This window comes from Eubalaena glacialis, chromosome 19 (assembly GCF_028564815.1).
Source record: "Eubalaena glacialis isolate mEubGla1 chromosome 19, mEubGla1.1.hap2.+ XY, whole genome shotgun sequence".
In the NCBI taxonomy this organism is placed as follows: domain Eukaryota; kingdom Metazoa; phylum Chordata; class Mammalia; order Artiodactyla; family Balaenidae; genus Eubalaena; species Eubalaena glacialis.
Window position 1 is genome coordinate 8,215,432 of NC_083734.1, and position 20,260 is coordinate 8,235,691.

Genomic DNA, 20,260 nt, shown 5'->3' on the forward strand with positions numbered 1-20,260 from the left:
GTATGTGGAGACGGTGGAGCTGGTAGTGAGAGAAGGAACGAGACTGAGCCTCTCAGCACTGAAGCAGGAAATGATCGTGACTCAGAACACTGCCCTGGGACTCTGTCAGGCCACCCTTCAGCTCCTGATCAGCCTGGAAGCAAATGCTGCAGCCCTGGGAGCATCTCTGGGGTTTTATTCATTTGCCAAGTAATGGACCAGCGGCCTCTCTGAGGCCCCAGCCCTCTGGCCAGCTCTGGTCGTCACAAGCACAGCCCCTCGGGGGACCACTTAAGCAGTGACTAATACCATGACAACACATTTTACACGGTTGTGCCAGATAATACAGAACACTCCCCGGAGAGCTGCCTTGAAAGTGTGTCAAGGGCCTGCCTGCCGGAAGCAAAATCCAAGGCAACTTCCCTCTCCGGGGAAGTGGAATCCACCGCGGAGCTGGGCACTGCTGGTTTCCATGGAAATGCTTGCACCCTGCAGGCTTGGAAGTTGGGGGCCCTGGGGTCTGGGAGAACGTAGGGAGGGGTTCCGTTCCTGCTTCGGTGGGGCCAACGCCACCTTGCAGGCTCTCAGCCCAGAGCTCTGGGGCTGGGAGAGGGGACAGCTGTGGTCCATCATGAGTTACATTTCTTCATTTAAGTGTTTGCTGTGTGTCCAGCCCTGTGCTAGGAACTGTGCAAATGACCACTCTTATCCGCACAGCCTAGGACACAGGTGCATATGCCCCACTTTGCAGGTGAGGTTCAGACAATTTCGTTTATTTATTCATTCAACGTGTATTGATTAAGCACCTACTGTGTGTCAGGTGGACAGACAGGAGCCAGGTACTCGCAGAGCTTATGGTCTGGTGGGTTCGTTTACATGGTTAATAAGTGGCAGGGCTGCAGGTCGGACCCGCAGTCTAGTGCTGGGGAGCTGACATGTTGGATTTTCTCCCTTTGCAGGATAAAGATTGAAGAAGAATACGCAAAGAACTTAGCTAAGCTGTCTCAGAACTCCTTGGCTGCTCAGGAGGAGGGGTGAGTAGGGAGGACAGTCATGGGAGTGGGGAAGGAGAGGGGACACTTGGCGGGGGGGGGGTCCCTTTTCACTGATCACTGATCGTTGCCATGGTCCCATATGGATGGGGAGGTCTCCATAGACCTGGCTGAAGGTGGGTGCCCATGATTCAAGGTGGGCATTCATGATTCAAGTTGGGCATTCATGGTTCAAGGTGGACATTCATGGTTCAAGGTGGACATTCATGATTCAAGGGGAACATTCATGGTTCAAAGTGGGCATTCATGGCTCCAGCTGGCCAGCCATGACTCCAGGTGTGGGCATTCACACTCAAGGTTGGCACTTCCGTATTATCTACTGTCTAGCGGCCAAGGGCCTCCTGCCAGATGCTGGAGTATGTCAGGACTCCCTCTGCCCTGTCACCTGGTAGCTGGGAACCAGCCTCCAGATGCCAACCCCTGCTCCCCTTTCTCTGAGAGCAGGCTGGTAGGAAACTAGGTGTGACAGGATTCCACACCCAGCCCCCTTGTTTAGAATTCTCTCCTGTGGGCCTGAGGCCCAGGCTCCCCTCCCCCTCCTGCTGTGACAGTCCAGACCCCCTTGGGTGGGACCCGGGCTGGAAGAGGCTCAGCCCCACCCTCCCGGCCACAGAAAGATCCCCAGTTGGGGAAAGACTGTAGCCTTCTCCGCTCCATTTGTTAACAAAGAGTTTCAACCTGTTGGTGGGAATGCAAAATGGCACAGCCACTATGGAAAACAGTTTGGCAGTGCCTCAGAAAACTAAACATAGAGTTACTGTATGATCCAGCAATTCCACTCCTAGGTTTATATCCAAAAGAATTAAAAGCAGATATTCAAATACATGTACAAGCATGTTCGTAGCAGCACAATTCACTATAGCCAAAAGGTGGAAACAACCCAAATGTCCATCAAAGGATGAATGCATAAACACATTGTGGTCTATCCACATTAGATATATGGATATATGATGGAATATTATTCAGCCATAAAAAGGAATGAAGTACTGATCCACATTACTGTGTGGATGAACCTCGAAAACATCATGTTAAGTGAAAGAAGCAGGGCACAAAGGTTGCATACTGTATGATTCCATTTATATGAAATGTCCAGAATAGATGAATCCATAGAGACAGAATGAAGATGGGTGATTGCCAGGGGGTGGGAGAAAAGGGGACCGGAAGTAACTGTTTAATGGGTATGAGGTTTCCTTCTGGGGTATGTGTTCATCTGCTTGGGCTGCTGTAACAGAATACCATAGACTGGGTGGCTTAAGCAACAGAAATGTAATTAATCACGGTTCTGGAGGTTGGGGAGTCCAAGGTCAAGGTGCTGGCAGGGTTGGTGTCCGGTGAGAGCTCCCTCCTTGCATTGCAGGTGGCTTTTCCTCAGTGAGGAGAGACAAAGAGCTCTCCGGTGTCACTTCTTCCCCACCCTTATGACCTCATTTAACCCTAATTACTTCCTTAGGGGCCCCATTTCCAGATAACAGCCACACTGCGGGTTAGAGCTGCAACGTCTGAATTTGGGGAACACGAACATTCAGTCCATCACAGGGTGATAAAAATGTTTTGAAACTAGAGGTGATGGTTGCACAAGAAGGCAAATGTAGTAAATGCTTATCTTCTTTAAGGTGGTTAATTTTGTGTTATGTGAATTTCACCTCAATAATAAAACAGAGTCTCAGGAGGTTAGAGTTGAAAGGTCCCCCGAGGTCCTCTCTCTAGTCCGACCTCCCTCCAGCGCAGTCTCTGTTCGAATCCCTCCTACAAGGGGAAGTGAGCCCCCGGGGATGGAAGACATTCTGTCATGGGATGGCTGTGGTCGTCAGAGAGCTGTGATGTTGAACAAGGCCAAATCTGCCTGCATGGCTTGAATCCTTCAGGGGATGGGGCTTTGCCAACCAAATGTGGCTTTGATTAGGGCCTCTGTGTGGGCTCGCTGTCTAGCCAAGAGGCCGCCTCTGAATGGTTTTCATTGACCCAGCAGGCCACTGGGTGGTCCTGCGCGGGCAGTGTCTCTTCCAGGGACATAAATGAAGTTGCCTCCGGCCTCCTCTTGCTCCCTGCACTGGGCCTGAGACCACGGCAGGAAGGGGCTTGTCGGGGAGTCTCCCCTCCGGCCTGGGAAGGGGGTTTTCCTAAGTACCCCCATGTCCTGCAATGCAGAGCTTCTCTGGAAGAGGCTTCCACCTCCTCGGCCTGGGCTGCTGCCAGGGACACTCCGTCCGGCCAACACGCACAGCATATGCTCCCAGCTGCACGAGCCAGGAGTCAGCCCTCGCCATCATGCCGTACACACGTGCACCCCCAAACACGGGGCAATCCGCCACACGCTCACGTTCCTGCATCGGCGCTGCTCACGTGCAACACGGCCAGGAACACATACCCCGTCTCCCCTGCATGCACGCACCACCCCCAGACACACGCTCCTTCCGGAGGCACGTGGGCCCGCCCCTACTCACAACCTGCAGCTACACTGTTTTGCATTCACACACAGCTTTGCACGCCAGCCCGTCCAACTGAAACTTTCGAAGCGCGATGCCGGAGCCTAGAAATGTGGGGCAGCCTAGGGAGACGCGGACGGGGAGACTTGAGTTGTGCTGTGTCCAAATTAGATTCCACAGGGTGTGTGCACGTTGGTAAATAAACAGAATCAGGTGATTTGTCCTGCCTTCAGTTTTGCTCTCCTGTGGTAGTTGTGACAGTGACATGTGTTTTGATTTGGCAGGCTCAGACGGTCTGCTGGAACCATGTGGGAAATGATATCTCGGGTTTTTGGTTTTGTTTTGTTTTTTCATTTACCTCTTATCAGATGAAAAAAAATCTCTCTTCAATGAGAGAATTTCTAAATGGCCTTTTTTCTAACTTGTGACGTGGCTCCAAGGCGGCCGGAATATTGGGAGGGGAGAGGGCTGCTTGGGGCTGGACCAGCTCAGACAGGCCCAGCTGAGTGTTTGGAGTGATGTCCTCCTACTTATGAGGGCCCAGCCTGGAGGCGGGGCCGAGGACATTGTCCTGAGCGTGAAACTGTGCTTTCGCCTTTCCTCCCGATGACCCTCAGATGACAGTCCCAGACCACTGTCACTGCCCCTGGGCCAGTTACTGACCACGTGCTCTGCTGACAGCAGACTTACAATCTCTCAGCACCACCAGGGCTTCTGGGCTCTTGTTTGTACCTCCTGCAGGCTGGCGAGTAGCTCAGCTGCAGGGAGAAGCCCCCTCCAGCCCCCTTTCATCAAGCTCCCGCTCCTCCTGGGACCGCTTCTGTAAGCCTTGTTGGCTTTCACTGTAGCTGTGTGACCCATCTTGAGATCATCTTTGTGCGTGGCATAGGTCAGGGGCGGGATTCCTTTTTTCCCTGTGGATGTACAGTTGTCTCTGTGCCATTTCTTGAAAAGCTGTCTGTTCTCCATTGAGATACTTGGCACCTTTGCTGCAAGCGCATCGCCTGTATCTGGGCGAGTCTCTTTCTCGACCTGCTGTTCTGATCCCGTATCTGTATGACTATCATGACCGCTTCCACTCCCTCCTTCCCCCACCCTGGACCCCCTACCCATCTGCCCAGTCAGGTAAGGAGCCAGGCCACCCAGTGTGGCCCCAGCCCAGCTCCCGGGAGCTCAGGCCCTTCAGGCCAAGACAAATGCTAGAAGCTTGGATCGCCCCGATTCTCACTCCATCTCTTCTCGGGTGAGCCCCCCAGCTGGGATCACCTGAGGGGACCTTTCTTTGCTGCCTGACTCCAAGGTAGAATCAGTCATTTCCCATAAACACCCGCCTCAGCCTGAACCAGCACCATGACCAGATAGGCCCAGACTCTGCCCACAGAGATCTGTTCTGTTCTGTTCTGTTCTGAACTGCTCGGCTCAAAACCCAGCAGCCTCGCAGCATGCTGTCTTTGAATCAGCTTTTTGCCCCTCAAGTTTAATGAATTCTCTGGGGGAAGTGGCTTTTTGATGAAATTAAGTCAACTGACCATTCAGCCCAGGTTTACCGGCTGAGTGGAGAGGTCTCGAGCAAACGTTCAGGAGTATCATTTTGAAGGTCATCAAGGTTCAAGAGTTCCAAATCAGGGAGATGGAGCATGGGGGCCTGCATTCAAAAGCCTGGGGGACTTCAGGAGATTGCCTCTATTTGGAACATCTCCTACCAGTGGAAAAGTGATTTAGCTTAGAGGACTTTGCCTTTCTCTGGTTGGCTGTGGGCAGCGCTGGGGTTCACAATACAGAATAAGTACTAGCGGGGGGCCATGCTCCTGAGGATGGTGATGGCGAGCCTTCTCTGCTGTGTGGGCATCCCTAAGAGGTTCCTAGACCCAGGTGGTCCATTTTTGCCCTCCTTGGAAGTCAGGCCGCTGGAGGTTTGCCCGCAAGCAGGGCTGTGTGGTACCTTCTGTTTGAGAAGGGCTTCTCCCTGAAAAGGCATCCGTTCTCCTTCCTTGGCTTGCCAGCAGGCGTTTCCAACCCTCAACAATAAACCAGGGAGGAGCGACAGGAAGACCAGAGACGGTAATGGGCCAGGTATTAAGGTCCTCACGGCACTGTACCCCACCTCCCTCTCACATCTCCCCAGTCCTCTGGGCTTCTGGATATTTCCCCAGGCACTCGACTGTCTGCTGCAGTCTATTCTCTCAGCTTGGTTCGGGAAGGCTCCTCTGCTCCCATAGGTCGAGGCGTGGTACTCATGTTTGTTTTGTGCCTGGCCTCTGCCTCATCCAAGCCCACGGTCTCTTGTGTCGTACGCTCCCCTGGGACTCGGGGTCAAGACCCACCATCGTGTCTCAGGGAGGGCCGTGGCCTCTGACCTGAGGTCGGTGTGGCCTCCCCGAGCCTCATCGACTCCTTGGTGTTGCAGCTCCCTGGGAGAAGCGTGGGCGCAGGTGAAGAAGAGCCTTGCCGACGAGGCTGAAGTTCACCTCAAGTTCTCCGCCAAGGTAAGCCCTCCCTGGGTTGGTCCTACACACCGATGTGCTGCTGAACGTTTAACAACTACCTCTCCAGGGTGTGGTGTTGCACAGTTTCCATGGTGTAAATTTCAAGAGTCGGGAAGAGATGGTACCATTAGACCGTGCTCCCCCTATAGCAACAAAATAGCATCGGTAATCATACACATCCATCAAGAGCGTGGATAATAGTCAGATGTAGTTAGGAGTGTATGAGGGTATGTATTACCTTTGTTTTTAATATAGTTTGTTAATTTTAAGTTTAGATCATTTAATTTTTAATACTGGCTGTCTTTAACAACCAACTCACAAAATTCCTCCAATTTAACCCTGGGCTCTGGTGAGCCCGTGCGAGCCACCCCAGCACACCTCTGTGAGGTGAGGGTAGATGCCCCTCAGTTCCTCGGGTGAGCCCCTGAGTGATGAAACTGCACTTTTGTGTTGCTTGGCTTTCAAAGGAATGCATTGGCATTTTCTATCTCTTCTTAGTGTCGGGAGAGATTAGACTATTTCGAAGGGAGAAATTTTTTGTTTTGTTGTGTTTGTTGTTACACAATTTCAGACTAGGTAGCTGACCCTTCTTTCCATTGGTCCAAAAGACTCTAGCACCGTGCCCTTGGACAGTGACGTTTCTCTCCTACTCACTCTGTCTTCAGGACTCAGAGTGGTGCCTGGTACATAGTAGATGTCAATAAATATTTTCTGAAGTTATGAGTGAATAGGACCTCTGACGATCTCCTCTCGACCCCCTAGTCTTTTCTTGGCCTTTTCTGCCAAGATTTCTCCGTGCTTCCAAACAACCCCCTCTTCCCCACTCCCTGTCTCCTGTCTCCTAATTCCCTCTCAGGCTCTTAGCTGCTTTTCAGGTGGAAAATAAACCAAGAGTCTAAGCGGGAAATTCACACTAAAGTGTGCGTGACTGATGGGGCCGCCCACTAGGATGCTTGCCTTCTAAAGGACGAGAGCCCCTGGAGAGGGGCACCATTCCCGGTGACCTTTGCCTACTGGGTCTACACTCTTTCTTCTGCCCTCCCACAGTCACCAACCCAAGAGGACACTGGGACAAAGTGCTTAAACCCTCTGAGCCCACATTTTAACATTAGGGTGTATTCTACCTCCTTTAACACCACGGTGTAAAGGAGGAGGATGCCACTTGAACGTGGCATCCCACAAAGATGGCTGCTCCTTCCCGCGACTTCCACACTCAGTGCTCCCAGGTCCTGTCTTTTCCAGCGCTTCTTCCACAACAGTTGCATTTCTGGGCTTAGTGCGCTGTTGGAAGACAGGAAACTGACTTTGTATCCAGGTCTCCACCCCACCCCGTGATGATTCTCCGCACACGGAGGGCAGGATGAATGACTCGTACGGCTGAGATGTGTGAAGGAGCTTTATAAAGAGCTGGGCTGGGAGGAAAAACAGTGCGTTACCAGCTCCCTGCTCCTGAAGGATGCTGGAGCCCCAAGACTGAGTTGACACCCAGATGTGAGTGAGAATTCCTGGGCCAGCAGTGGCGCACTAACCTCAGACACCAACACTTTGCAAGGAAATTGCCTCTCAAGTACTGGGAGGGAAGGGAGCTTCGTGAATGGGTCTCTTTTGAGCCTTGCATACAGAGCAGGGAGTTGCTTTTAAGCTGTAGATCACGGTAGTGTTCCCTTTAGGTCTCCCTTCTCCCTCCTAGCCCCCAGCAGTTCCAGCTTCTGCGGTGGTGGAAACGTCCGTTGACTGTGAGGTGAATGCAGAGGCTGCCATTGGGAGCGGTGGGGCTGGGAGCCGGGTCTGCGAGCTCCTGAAGGGTCGCCTGCCAGAGCCCCAGGAATCCTGGTGGCATTTACTCTCCGTCAGCAGGCCGCCTGATTCTCGCTTGTTCATAAGGTACTCAACGGGTGACAGAGCTCTCCCCCATGCAGTGTTTTCCTCTAATCTTTTCTTTTACTACTGCTACTCACAGCAGTACGTCTGGTCACCAAACTGGGTGGGTTTTCCCCACACCAACCAATTCCCTGACCCCAGCTGAGGGTCCTACAACTTAATTCAGTTCTGACACTAACTCCTCCCAGGGTCAGCATCGGATCCTGCAGGTTAAGGACTCAGTCCTACAGGACCAACCCTACTTCAGATGGCTATTATAAGTAGTGGGTCCCCAGGTTACCCACAACTTCTGTCCAACTTGGCTACAAATTGGGGGTTCCCGTGACCCCCTCCTCAGGTTTGATAATTTGCTACAACAGCTCACGAAACTCAGGGGAACCCTTATTAGGTTTACCAGTTTATTATATATTAAAGGATATGATAAAGGCTAGAGATGTGTGTTCACATCTGAGTGTGTTCACCAATCCAGAAGCTCTCTGGGCCCTGTGATTGACAAATTGTTATGGAGGTTTCATCACATAGGCAGAATCAATTATTAACTCAATCTCCAGCCCCTCTCCTCTCCCCAGGGGATGGGGAGGGGACTGAAAGTTACAAGCTTCTAATCATGGCTTGGTCTTTCTGGTGACGAGCCCCCGTCCAGGAGCCCAGGCAGAGGCACCTCATTAGAACAAAAGACCCTCCTATCACCCAGGAAATTCCAAGGGATGTAGGAGCTTGGTATCAGGAACAGGGGGTCAGAGACCAAATATTAGACCAAAGGATGCTCCTAGGACCTTTGTTGTTTAGGAAATTGCAAAGGCTCTAGGAGCTCCAGCCAGGAGGTGGGGACAAAGACCAAAATATATATTTGTTATTTTATCACAGTATCACGGTGATGTAAGTGTTGGGGGTAGGATATAATTCATCTCCCTCAATTTTATCAGCTACTGTTCAAGACAGCATCTCCATTTCACAAATGAGAAGGAACAGAGGGGTTAAATTGCAGCCAGTGGTTACACAGCCAAGTGGGCTCAGCTGCTGAGGAAGCGAAGGAGAGGACTGAGTGAATTGCAGCTTTGACCCCCAGACCTTTTCTCCGGGCAGACCAGTGGCATTTAAAACACAGAACCCTGTTCCGAGGAGCATTCTGCCCTCTCTTAAGGACTGTCCAGGGCAGTGCAGTCTGGCCCTCCAAATGCCGGGATGCTTTAATTCAGGGCTGACTTCAGGTAGCTGATGGGGAGGCTTCTGAAGAATGTTCACACAAAATTCACACATAGATTTTTCTATAAGAATGTCTGCTGCCTCCAGCCCATCGGTCAGTGTCGGTGCCCTCAGGCAATCATGGTGGCAGCCCAGTGGTTGTATGACAATTCCTTGAAAAGAAAAGGCTCCAAGGACTATCCGTCCGCCCTGGACAATATGGCTCTGTATGTGCGAAATCCATTTTACCATCTGCTCCAAAAGGCTCGTTGAAAAATTCCACCCTGAATGTTCTGTGTCGGGGGCAAGAGCTCTTTAAGAAACGCAATTTCATTTCAGGAATCTTTTAGGCTTTTCTAGTCTCCTAGCTCGAGGCATTGTTCATAGCAACAGGCTGTTAAAGAAATAAGATTGCTATATATAACGGAAGTTATACCCGCTTCTGGCTGAAGAAAGAACAGAAAAATTCCTTCTGATGGGAGAAAATCTAGTCCTGCAATCAAGGCCATGCATTCAGCCAGAAGATTTTGGGGGGCACAGTGAGCCTCAGGAGACATGACTTTTATGTCAATGCCATCACTAACAAGCTTTGTGACCTTGGGCAAGTCACTTAGCATCTCTGAGCTTCCATTTTTTTCGTGTGTGAAATGAAGAGATTGGACCAGATCAGTGACTTGAACCTTACTTGACTGTGACCCACAGTTATACATTTTCCATGGCCACCTGGCACACACAGGTATCCACACCCAGATATCCACATACAGATACACATGTACGTGGCTAAAACAACTGTTTCTGAAACTACTTATCCTTCTGCCTAAAATGCACTCTGATATTTTCTCTTCATGTCTGGGCTATGCTCATCTAAAAGCAGGTCCTGACCCACTAAAATGATTTCACAACTCTTAGTAGCCCACTGGACTAGATACAGGCATATCTTGTTTAATATAGCACTTTGCTTTAGTGTGTGTGTGTTTGTTTTGTTTTGTTTTAACAAATTGAAGATGTGCGGCGACCCTGCATTGTCAGGTTATGATGATGATGGTTAGCATTTTTTTAGCAATAAGTATTTTAAAAATTAAGGTATGTGCATTTTTTAAAACTAATTTATTTAATTTATTTATTTATGGCTGCGTTGGGTCTTCGTTGCTGCGCGCGGGCTTTCTCTAGTTGCGGCGAAGGGGGGCTACTCTTTGTTGTGGTGCGCGGGCTTCTCATTGTGGTGGCTTCTCCTGTTGCGGAGCACAGGCTCTAGGCACGTGGGCTTCAGTAGTTGTGGCACGCGGGCTCTAGAGCGCAGGCTCAGTAGTTGTAGCACACGGGCTTAGTTGCTCTGCAGCAGGTGGGATCTTCCCAGACCAGGGCTCGAACCTGTGTCCCCTGCATTGGCAGGCAAATTCTTAACCACTGCGCCACCAGGGAAGTCCCGGTGTGTGCATTTTTAAGACATAAAGCTATTACACACTTAACAGACTACAGTATAGTGTACACATCACTTTTATGTGCACTGGGAAGCCAAACAAATCCGTGTGACTCGATTTATCGCAGTCTTCACTTTATTGTGGTGGTCTGGCCCCAAACCCACAATATCTCCGAGGTCTCCCTGTGGTCTCTGAAATTCCTGCCAACTTGAGTTTTCTCTTACTCTCTTCTGATGAGTGACATGAAAGGAGGAGACAGGAATTCTGAAAAGCAAACCGAATGGCTTCAGTAGCCTGTGGCATCCAAGCCAGGCCAGCTCAAGTTCATGAGGACAAGCTTCCAGGGAGGGCTTCTGCCTCCTGGTTAGCCAGAGATGCTTAAACGTTAAGAATGAGTATAAAAAAACACCCAGCCAACGTTCTTAAAGAAAAAATTAGCCTTATTTTCGAAGTACTTAAAATACAGAGGGAGAATCCACGGGTCTTCAATCCACGGGGTTGAATCGCTTCTGACAGCCAGTAGCACGACCTTTCCAGAATGTCACTTGGAATTGGGGGAGAGCGTTTGGGTGTGTTGGCAGGATCCTGGGCCCTCCTCCAGGCCACAGAATCTGGGGCCGGCGTCCAGGACTCCTGAGTATTGATAAGCCTCTGCAAGGTCACTCCTGGGTACATGAAGTATGGAAATCCCTCGCTTTCCAGGCCCTCAGAAAGAGAGCGCGGAGTTGCTGGGTCAACAGGCTGAGTTAACCCACGTAGAGCCCCCGTCAGGAGCCGGTTCCCACGGCGGCCAATTATGCGGCCCCTCCCCCTCCTCCCTCAAAGCCTAATCTGTGTGCGGAAGGTGTTTTCTTGTTCTCAGCAGCGCTCAAGTTTGTGGCATCTTACAAACTGCCACCAGATGGGGGTGTCTTCCTGTGCAAGGAAACTTCCAAGGGCTCAAAAAAATGATAGCAGACGTTACAACCAACAGGAGGAGAGGGGCGTTTGTGCAGCCCGCTCTCTGTTAGTCTTGAAGGTTGTCCACCAACAAAGCATCGTCTTGTCACCCAGGGCATTGGTCCCTGAAGATCTAAGTAGAGAAGAATCACCCACTGTGCACCAGCTCCGGCCGGATGCTGCGGACACAGCAACGACCAAGCCAGCGTGGTCCCCACCCTCCTGGAGCTCACAATCATTTGTAATCCGTGGTTTAGGGCTAGGAACACTTCTGTCCTTGAGGTCTCTGGGGAAAAGATAATGTAGGAAGAAGGAGCCTGGTGAGGAGGAAGAGGAGAGCGATCACAGAACCCCAGAGCTGGGATGTCACCCATCCAGGGAAGTTCAGCTCTGCTTCCCAGAGGGGCGGATGGAGGCTGAGGGACCCTGGAAGGCAGATTGAGGGGGCCCAAGGAGGCCAGTGGGTGGGGCTCTGAGAGGCTGAGTCGGGGGGCTCTAGGCTGTGACTTTGACCACAGCAGGTCCACATTTATCTGTTTTCTTATCAGATACATCTCATGTTCACAACCCCCCCAAAAAAGTTTTAAGTAAAAGTTCTCCTTCCAAAGAGAGTGGAGTGGGAAAGAGGGAAGGAATAAAAGAGAAGGAAAAAGCTTGAAAACCAACATCACCCAGCACCTCTCAGAGCATGAAGAACCCTTCTCTGTCCCTGGGGGTGCGAGGCCAGTTCGTTCTGGTGCGGTGGGGTTGCGCCAGCCTCCGTGCAGAGACCAGCAGGCACAGTTCAGGAAGGGGGGGGCCCTGAGCTCCTAACAAGACCTCCTCGACATCCAGACCATGAGCAGATCCTCTGTGGTCTCAGCACCTGGCATGTAGTAGCTGTCCAATAGGCAGAGCTGACCCAAGATCACCCGATTAAATGTCACCCATGCAGCAGTCCCTGTGTTAAGTGCTTGGGGACACAGAGATGGTGGCTTGGGTTCTGCCCCGAGAAAGCTCCCAGGTTGGAAAGAAAGGGAGCCGGACACCTGAGCAAAGCCCTAGAGGAAGCTCTGGGGACTTAGGACAGGAAGGGGGTGCCCACAAGGGACTCGAAGGCTCCAGATGCTAGCCCGTCCATTGGTGTGAACGCTGGGGCTGAGGTGACTTCCTCGACAGCTACCAGATAAGCAGCCACTTGTCTCTGACCTTCCGGTGGGAAGATCCCCCATCCTCGCCTGCAGGGTTGGGGGCAGCGCCCCCTCCCTCCACTTGCAGCTGATGCCCCAGGGTCCTGAGTGTGTCTCCCCCATCGACAGCTTCACAGTGAGGTGGAGAAGCCCCTGATGAACTTCCGTGAGAACTTCAAGAAGGACATGAAAAAGTGTGACCACCACATTGCGGACCTCCGCAAGCAGCTCGCCAGCCGCTATGCCGCGGTGGAGAAGGTGAGGCCCAGGATGCCAGGGTGGGAGGGTCCTGCCGGAGGAGAGGGGGCTGGGAACCAGCAGGGGCTCCGTGTGCCAAGGCAGAGGCTTTTGTCCCCCTGTGGCAGGATCTGGAGGGGTGGGGAGTATGAGATCCCCCTCCCCCAGCCAAAGGGTAGCTGGGCCGCTTCCCCCGGTGCTCAGATTCTGAGTGGGAGTGGGCGTGGCTGCACCTGCAGTGGAGGGTATGGGGGGCCTCCATCCAGCACATGAGGCAAGGTGCACCCTGCTTTTGTGGGTCTCGGAGCCTGGATGTGCTGCCGGTGCACATGGGGCCCCTTTGCCTGGGTCTCACCTGGCAGATTCCCTCCTGACGGAATCACCCCCCTGCCAGCAGCTGCCACCAAAGGGCCCATCCTGCCCCAGAACGGGAAGCCTGGTGCTACCAGCTGCTAAGCACTGCTGGGGAGTGATGTCGACCCTTGTGGTCCCTGCCACCCCGGAGAAGCTGTGATCTTAGGACCGCTTGGGTCCCCAGTACGTGTACATGCTCCAGTGAAAACATGCTCTGAGAGGCTTGCTCTAGGCCAAGAGATGGGGCTGAGAGGATGCTTTGCAGCCTCCACGTGGTCCCTAACTGGCTGGGTGATGCTGGTCTAGCTGCTTAGCCTGTCGGAGCCACTGTGGCCTCATCCACAAAAGCAGGGAAAAGAAAGGACTCTTACCTAGAAAAGGGGAGGCCAGGCCCCGTGTGCCCCATAGGCCCTTCCTGGCTCTGAGCCCGTGAACAGCTTCACGTCCTTGGACCCCAGGCCCGGAAAGCCCTCACGGAGCGGCAGAGAGACCTGGAGGTGAAGACCCAGCAGCTGGAGATAAAGCTGAGCAACAAGACGGAGGAGGACATCAAGAAGGCACGGAGGAAGTCCACACAGGCGGGTGAGTGAGGCCGCGTCGCCCGCTGCCCCTGTCCGTCCTCACCTGGTCACGGAAGCACAGACAGGAGGGGCCGGGAGATGGGGTGCCCGTGAGCGTGCATCCCACAGGATGAGGCTGGGGGGTGGGGCTGTGGAGCGGGGAGCAGACCCGGCTGTGTCCAGGCCGTGGCAGGGCACAGGGCTCCCCACACCCTCCCTTTGGGCCACAGGGCTTCTTCTGGTCCAAGCCCTGGATCTCTGGCCAGGAGGTGGACAGACTCTTCCAGGCACCCGGAATTCAGGGGTCCTGTCGCTGCGTGGAGCTCCTAGGGGAAGTGCAAACCACACCCACCCAAGCTGTCCCACCTCCCCGGGGAGTGATACTCCAGAGGTTCACCTCTGGTGATGGGCTTCTGCCCCAGAACAGAGGTCAACATTTTGTTTAAAGAAATAACCGTATTTCAGATTTTCTCCAAAAGATTTCCCAATGAGTCAGCTTCTGCTTCCACCTAGAGGTAAAAATTAGCTAATGCACAAGGAAGGGGGAGAAAAACCGGTGAGAAACAGTAAGCTAAAAAAAAAATTGTTAAATATTTCTAAAAAACCAGTTTCATGGTGTACAAGGGCAATGCGTTTTGCTTTCTGGGATTAAAATGTGTGCTGTGGGATTAGGGTTTGGATTAGATGGTCTCTAAATCCCTTTCACCCCAACTTCTGGTGAACCTGGTATAATTAGTTCATTATAGGATGAAACAGCCACCTTAGTGACATTTTGAAATAAGGTGGTATAAAAATGTCATAACAAAATAGTGTAATATAAATACAGCATTTTATATAAAGATCTTTAATGCACAGTGGTGAAGTATTGGATACAGAAACAAAAGGCACAATATACTTGTTGGGAGTAGGAAAGGGAACCCAAGGATGGGAGAGGCACGTTTAAATTAGTTTAATTTATTAAACTATTAAAAAATAAAATTATATTACAAAAACAATATTGCTGCTTGACAAAAAATTTTAATCAACACGTAAGAATATAAAATCTTATTCCCCAGATATAATCGCCATCGACACATCCTAGTGTTTTAATTTTTTTTAATGTTGTTTAATATTTAAATTTATAGGGACTTCCCTGGCGGTCCAGTGATTAAGACTCCGTGCGTCCATCCAATGCAGGGGGCCCGGGTTTGATCCCTGGTCGGAGAACTAAGATCCCACATGCTGCACAGTGCGGCCAAAAAAAAAAAAAATTCGTATACATAAAATCATATTATACTGTGTTCTGAACTTATATTTTAATTGCTATATCTTAGAGGTAGCTCTATTCCATCACCCATAAATTTATTTCCCCATCCATTCATGTACATCAGACTTTTTAAATAGTAGAATAGCGTGCCAGTGTATGATGGTATCCAGATTTGTTTCATCATTCCCCTAATTGATTTTTGGAAGACTTTTAGATTGTTTCAGAGTTTTTGCCAATGCCAGCGATGCTGTTACTGTAAATGCATCTCAGGGGTGGGGGGAACAGAACCTGCATATAGACAGGATAGAGATGGGGTCGGGGTTTCTGGGTCAGAGGCTTGTATTTATTTTGATGGATGTTTCCAAGTTGCTTTCCAGAGAGGGGCGCCCACTAATAGCTCTGTGAACGCCTGTTCCCTAAACTCTTGTCAGCACTGAGTGCTCTCAGATTTTGACGTCGTAACTATCTGGTGAAAAATAGTATTTTGTTTCTAATTTAATTTACACTGCTTTTTGAGTGGAGTTGAGCATTTTAAAACTAGACTTATAAATCATCGTGGCTTTTTTTTTATGATTCACTCATATGCTCTCCCCATTTTTATGTCAAATGGCTGGTCTTGTTCTTACTGATTGATTGATAAGGAAAATTAACTTTCTGTCATTTGAATTGCAAATATTTTTCATAAGTTGTTTATCTTTTTTTTTTTTTTTTTTAAAGAGAGCGGTTGCTTGAGGATAAACAGCTAGGTTTTTTAAATTATTTATTTATTTATTTATTTATTTATGGCTGTGTTGGGTCTCCGTTTCTGTGCAAGGGCTTTCTCCAGTTGTGGCAAGCGGGGGCCACTCTTCATCGCGGTGCGCGGGCCTCTCACCATCGCGGCCTCTCCTGTTGCGGAGCACAGGCGCCAGACGCGCAGGCTCAGTAATTGTGGCTCACGGGCCCAGCTGTTCCGCGACATGTGGGATCCTCCCAGACCGGGGCTTGAACCCCTGTCCCCTGCATTGGCAGGCAGATTCTCAACCACTGCGCCACCAGGGAAGCCCAGTTGTTTATCTTTTTATTTTGTTCTTTGTATTTTCTTTTTCATTTTTCTTTTCTTTTTGGGGGGTGGTGTGCTTATTTAATCTTCACCATGGCTCTATGAAGGTACCATTATTATCCCCACTTTACAGATGATGAAACTGAGGCACAGGCAGGGTGAATCAACTTGTCCAAGATTGCACGGCTAGTAAACAGTGGAGCTGTATGACAGCCCAGATCTGGTTCCAGAATCCATGTCCTTAACCTGTACTGTTCAGAAGGGCCTGATTTCAAACCCTTGGGATGCCTAGAGAAGAGACACACCTGCCTTCACCTATACTATTTCCTGATGTTGCAGAAGTTCCTGAAGCATGTTGTCAAAATCAGGATCAACAAATAGGGCTTTGGGAGTTTCATATTGTGTTTATAGGGTGACCCCACCCACGGTCAGGCACAAGCTCTTGGTGGGAATGCATCTGCAATGAAATATCCACTTTCTTCCCTATAGTTCAGTCTTTCTTGGGATCAAGGGTCCAGTCTTGGCCTTGAACCAAGGGCAAAATGAACAGAGCCTTGATTTGGGTTCTGTTACTCAAGGCTTAGCTCCCAGCTAATGGTGTATGGTTCACTGGGGAGGGGGCCCTGAGCCAGGCCCTGGGTCATGTGGGCATAACTCTGCCCACTTTCTTTCACTTTCATATCTGAACCCCATGAGCAAAGTGATGCCGTTATAGGAATCCCTTTGGAGAGTTCATCGTTATCTCTGGGTTCACTCATGAGTTTTCCCATCATGAGCAGAGACCATGATGTCTTCCTCTCTCTGGCACCCTGTGATGATCAGGAAACTACACGCAGACCAAGCTGTGCTTCTCCAACTGTGATGTGCACGTGGATCACCTGAGGATCTTGTGGAAATAGTTTCTGATTCACTAGGTCTCAGAAACATCCTGAGATTGCATTTCGAGCAAACTCCCAGGGCGTACTGATGGCTGCTGGTCCAGGAACTGTGTTCTATGTAGCAAGGGTCTGGGATGCTGGGACCTTAGTCATGTTGCAGTTACTTGCAGTTTGTTAAATAGTTTGTTTCAGATCTCTCTCTTATGAAATAAAATACTATAGAAAGAGCTCATCCCCTTCCCACCCACCCTTTGCTGCTGCATGTACACACACACACACACACACACACACACACACACGTGATTTGCAAACTTCCCTTCTTTAACTGACTAGTAGCAAGTTGCTTGAGACACATGTTTCAACCAAGCAGGACTCTCCAATGTGAAATGAAACTCCCATCTTTAGAAGAGGAAGCATTTCTTGGGCTCATGATAGAGTTGGGGGTCCTAGGAGTACCCCACCCCCACCCCTACCCTATATACATTCTTACTGAGCAACCCCCTTCCTGAGTTTTTGGGGTCTGGAGTCTAGCTCAGATGGACGCTCTGAAGCCGGTCTCTCGTGAGGCTGGGTTGCCCCCTTCTCTTCCTCTGCTCATCATCCCCACCCCCCAACTTTCCGGTGGCCTCCATCACCCTGGCTGTGGGGTGCAGGTGGGAGAAGGCAGCCATGGTGAGGACAGGACAGAGTATGACGGTGGCCTTGGCCCTTCCAGGAGATGACCTCATGCGCTGTGTGGACCTCTACAACCAGGCCCAGTCCAAGTGGTTTGAAGAGATGGTGACCACCACGTTGGTGAGTGACCAGAGATGCATAAGCTTGTCCGTGCAGGGGCGAGCGCTCAGGAATCCCTGGGTGGATGTGCAGGCAATGGGGTGGAGGTGACCGTGGAGATGGTCATTAGGTCTGCTCTAGTGTTGGGACTGAGACCTCAACTCCGGACCAGCCTGTGTGGATTCAGATCCTTGCCCTGGCACTTCCTAGCTGTGTGAACACAGGCAACGATGGGCTCGTGCTGCATCCTTCTGAGGGGTCAGCGTCAACCAAGCAGACAGTGGTCCCTTTAGGGAAAATAGCCAAGTTGAGTATTTCTGTGAAGTCAGCACCCACTGAGCGGGGTGAAGCGGGGTTGGCACGTGGGTCATGGGGCCAGATGAGAAAGGAGGCATCATGCCAGGTGCTTATCACACCGTCCCGCTGCCCCAAGCCACCGCCGTCCATCTGTCTGTCCAGCATGAGACTAACCCTCTGCCTTCCCCAGGTGCCAGTCTGCCAGAGCAGATTAGAGGCCTCCCCCGGGGCCAGTGACCTAGTTTTCCTCCTGGTTAATCTCCTAATTAAACTCCCTGCTTTACTTCCTACGCCCTGGTTAATCACCTGGGCAGTGACCTAGTTGTGCACAGAATAGCAGCCGGATCTCCTAAATTCCAAAGATGCAGAGCCACCTGGGATCCAAAGGGCAAACGCTTTCTGCTCTTCCCTTTGACAGTGGCCACTCTGCTCCCGGCCCTCCTGGCTCCCTTGACCTGCCCCTCGGCGCTTGGGGTGGACAGAGGAGACGAGGCCGCTCAGCAGAGGCCCAGGGACAAAGCCCCAAGAGTTGGAGGTGCAGAAGCTCCTGCACGTGTTCCATCTCTCCACCCCATCAGGGGCTGGGGCTGGGGCTGCACTGGGGCCGAAGCATGATTAAGAGCACGACAGACCCTGGTGCACATCCCGCTGCCCCCATAATTCCCTGTCGCTGTGGGCAAGCGATGTTACCTCTGTAGGTGTCCATTCCCTTGTTTGGAGAATGTGGGTAAGAAGAGAACCTCTTACAATTATGATGACAATTGAGCAGTGCCCGTAAAGCTCTTAGCACCCACCATGCCTGGCAGAACGAGAGTCAGGAGACAGTAGCTGCTGTGCTATCAGCTACACCTTCACTCCCAGATAACGGGGTGGGTTCCTCGTCAGACCCCAGAGGGTCAGGCAGGATGGGGGATAAACAGGCAGCATCTGTGTTTTGTGTATAGGGGGGTGTGGGACCCGCGTGGTGGGAAAGGTCCCCAGGTGGAAGGGACACCCCCAGAGGTCTCTGCCGGTTTCCTCCTCTGCAGGAGCTGGAACGGCTGGAGGTGGAGAGGGTGGAGATGATCCGGCAGCATCTGTGCCAGTACACGCAGCTGCGGCACGAGACAGACATGTTCAACCAAAGCGTGAGTTCCCCGGGCCGAGGCCAGCGGGGCCCCTGGGGGGCGTGGGGCCGGGGAGAGCCATGGCCCTGTGCCGTGGTGGCAGGTTAAGTAGCTGCTACAGATGAATCTGTCCTGAAGGTGGGCAAGGGCTCGGGCCTGCGGGTGACCTCTTGGGATGGACGTGTCAATTACCCTGGATGTCCATGTGAATCCATCCCGAGCGCATCACATAGATGCGTCATGATAGTTAAAATAGCTGGAAATGTCCTTGCCTCCCCTGGCGAATTTCTTACGATGCTAGAACTGTTCAAAACCTCTCAAGCTGACATTCCATTTGACCTGTTCTCAGGTGGTAAATGTGGGCACTGATGGAAGGAGGAACAGGTCACAGACCCTTGGGCCACCTGCCCTTTCATCCACCCTGAGGTCTGGAGGGTCACATGCGCGAGGGAAAGCAGGGCAGAGGCCAGAGCTTCAGGCCCCCAGGTCTCCCAGCCCCCCGCCACGTCTGTCCCTCGCACAGGCCTCCCCGGGGCCTCACAACCCTTTAGAGAGGCTGCTCTGACGGGCGCGAGGGTGCAAGCAGCGTGGTTCAGAGGATACGTCCCTGGCTCGGCCGCTGCCTCTGAAGGTGTCCTCTCTTCTCCATCCCTTGCAGACAGTCGAGCCTGTGGACCAACTGCTTCGAAAAGTGGACCCAGCCAAAGACAGGGAGCTGTGGGTCAGAGAGCACAAGACAGGCAACATCCGCCCCGTGGACATGGAGATCTAGACGCACGGCCTGGGGGGTCCTGCCGAGGAGGGGCTGGGGTCGCACGGAGAGGAGGTGGCGCTCCGGCCAGGGGGGGACCTGCTCCCAAGCGGAGCTGCCCTCCCACCCGCTCTCCTGGTCCACTGAGGAGAGGGGACAGTGAAGGCAGAAGGGCGGCCCGGATGGCCCCATGGGGAGGTCCCCAGTGTTCCCAGGCCGGGAAGATGGCTCCATAGCCCTGCCCTTGTCTCCGAGGCTGAAACCCCCCAAGTCCCATGCCGTGCTCGCCACTCCGAGAACAAACCGAGGCTGGAACTTTGTGGTCCCTGCTGAGCACCACAGGGGTCCCCTCCCCACCCAGAGCCAGCTGTGTCACACGCTCGCGCCCCTGGAAGCCCCAAGGCCCTTCCTCCAGCCAGCCCACTTGTCTCCAGGGCTTTGGAGGGGCGGGGGAGAGAGGTCCCTGTCTCCAAGCCA

General features: G+C 51.9%; 1 protein-coding gene across 5 annotated transcripts in view; it reads left to right on the plus strand.

The window, feature by feature from the left end:
• GAS7 (growth arrest specific 7) overlaps positions 1–19,946 on the plus strand; it is a 193,822-nt gene extending 173,876 nt beyond the window's left edge. For 4 of the 5 annotated variants that reach the window (XM_061174896.1, XM_061174898.1, XM_061174899.1 and 1 more), the window contains exons 8-14: positions 939–1,013; positions 5,865–5,943; positions 12,668–12,796; positions 13,588–13,711; positions 17,571–17,650; positions 18,955–19,053; positions 19,695–19,946. In XM_061174896.1, the coding sequence (XP_061030879.1) occupies positions 939–1,013; positions 5,865–5,943; positions 12,668–12,796; positions 13,588–13,711; positions 17,571–17,650; positions 18,955–19,053; positions 19,695–19,946 (838 nt within the window). Of the gene's footprint in view, positions 1–938; positions 1,014–5,864; positions 5,944–12,667; positions 12,797–13,587; positions 13,712–17,570; positions 17,651–18,954; positions 19,054–19,690 lie in introns of all 5 variants that reach the window. The other variant, XM_061174897.1, reaches the window with a different exon arrangement.
• Positions 19,947–20,260: the final 314 nt, after the last annotated feature.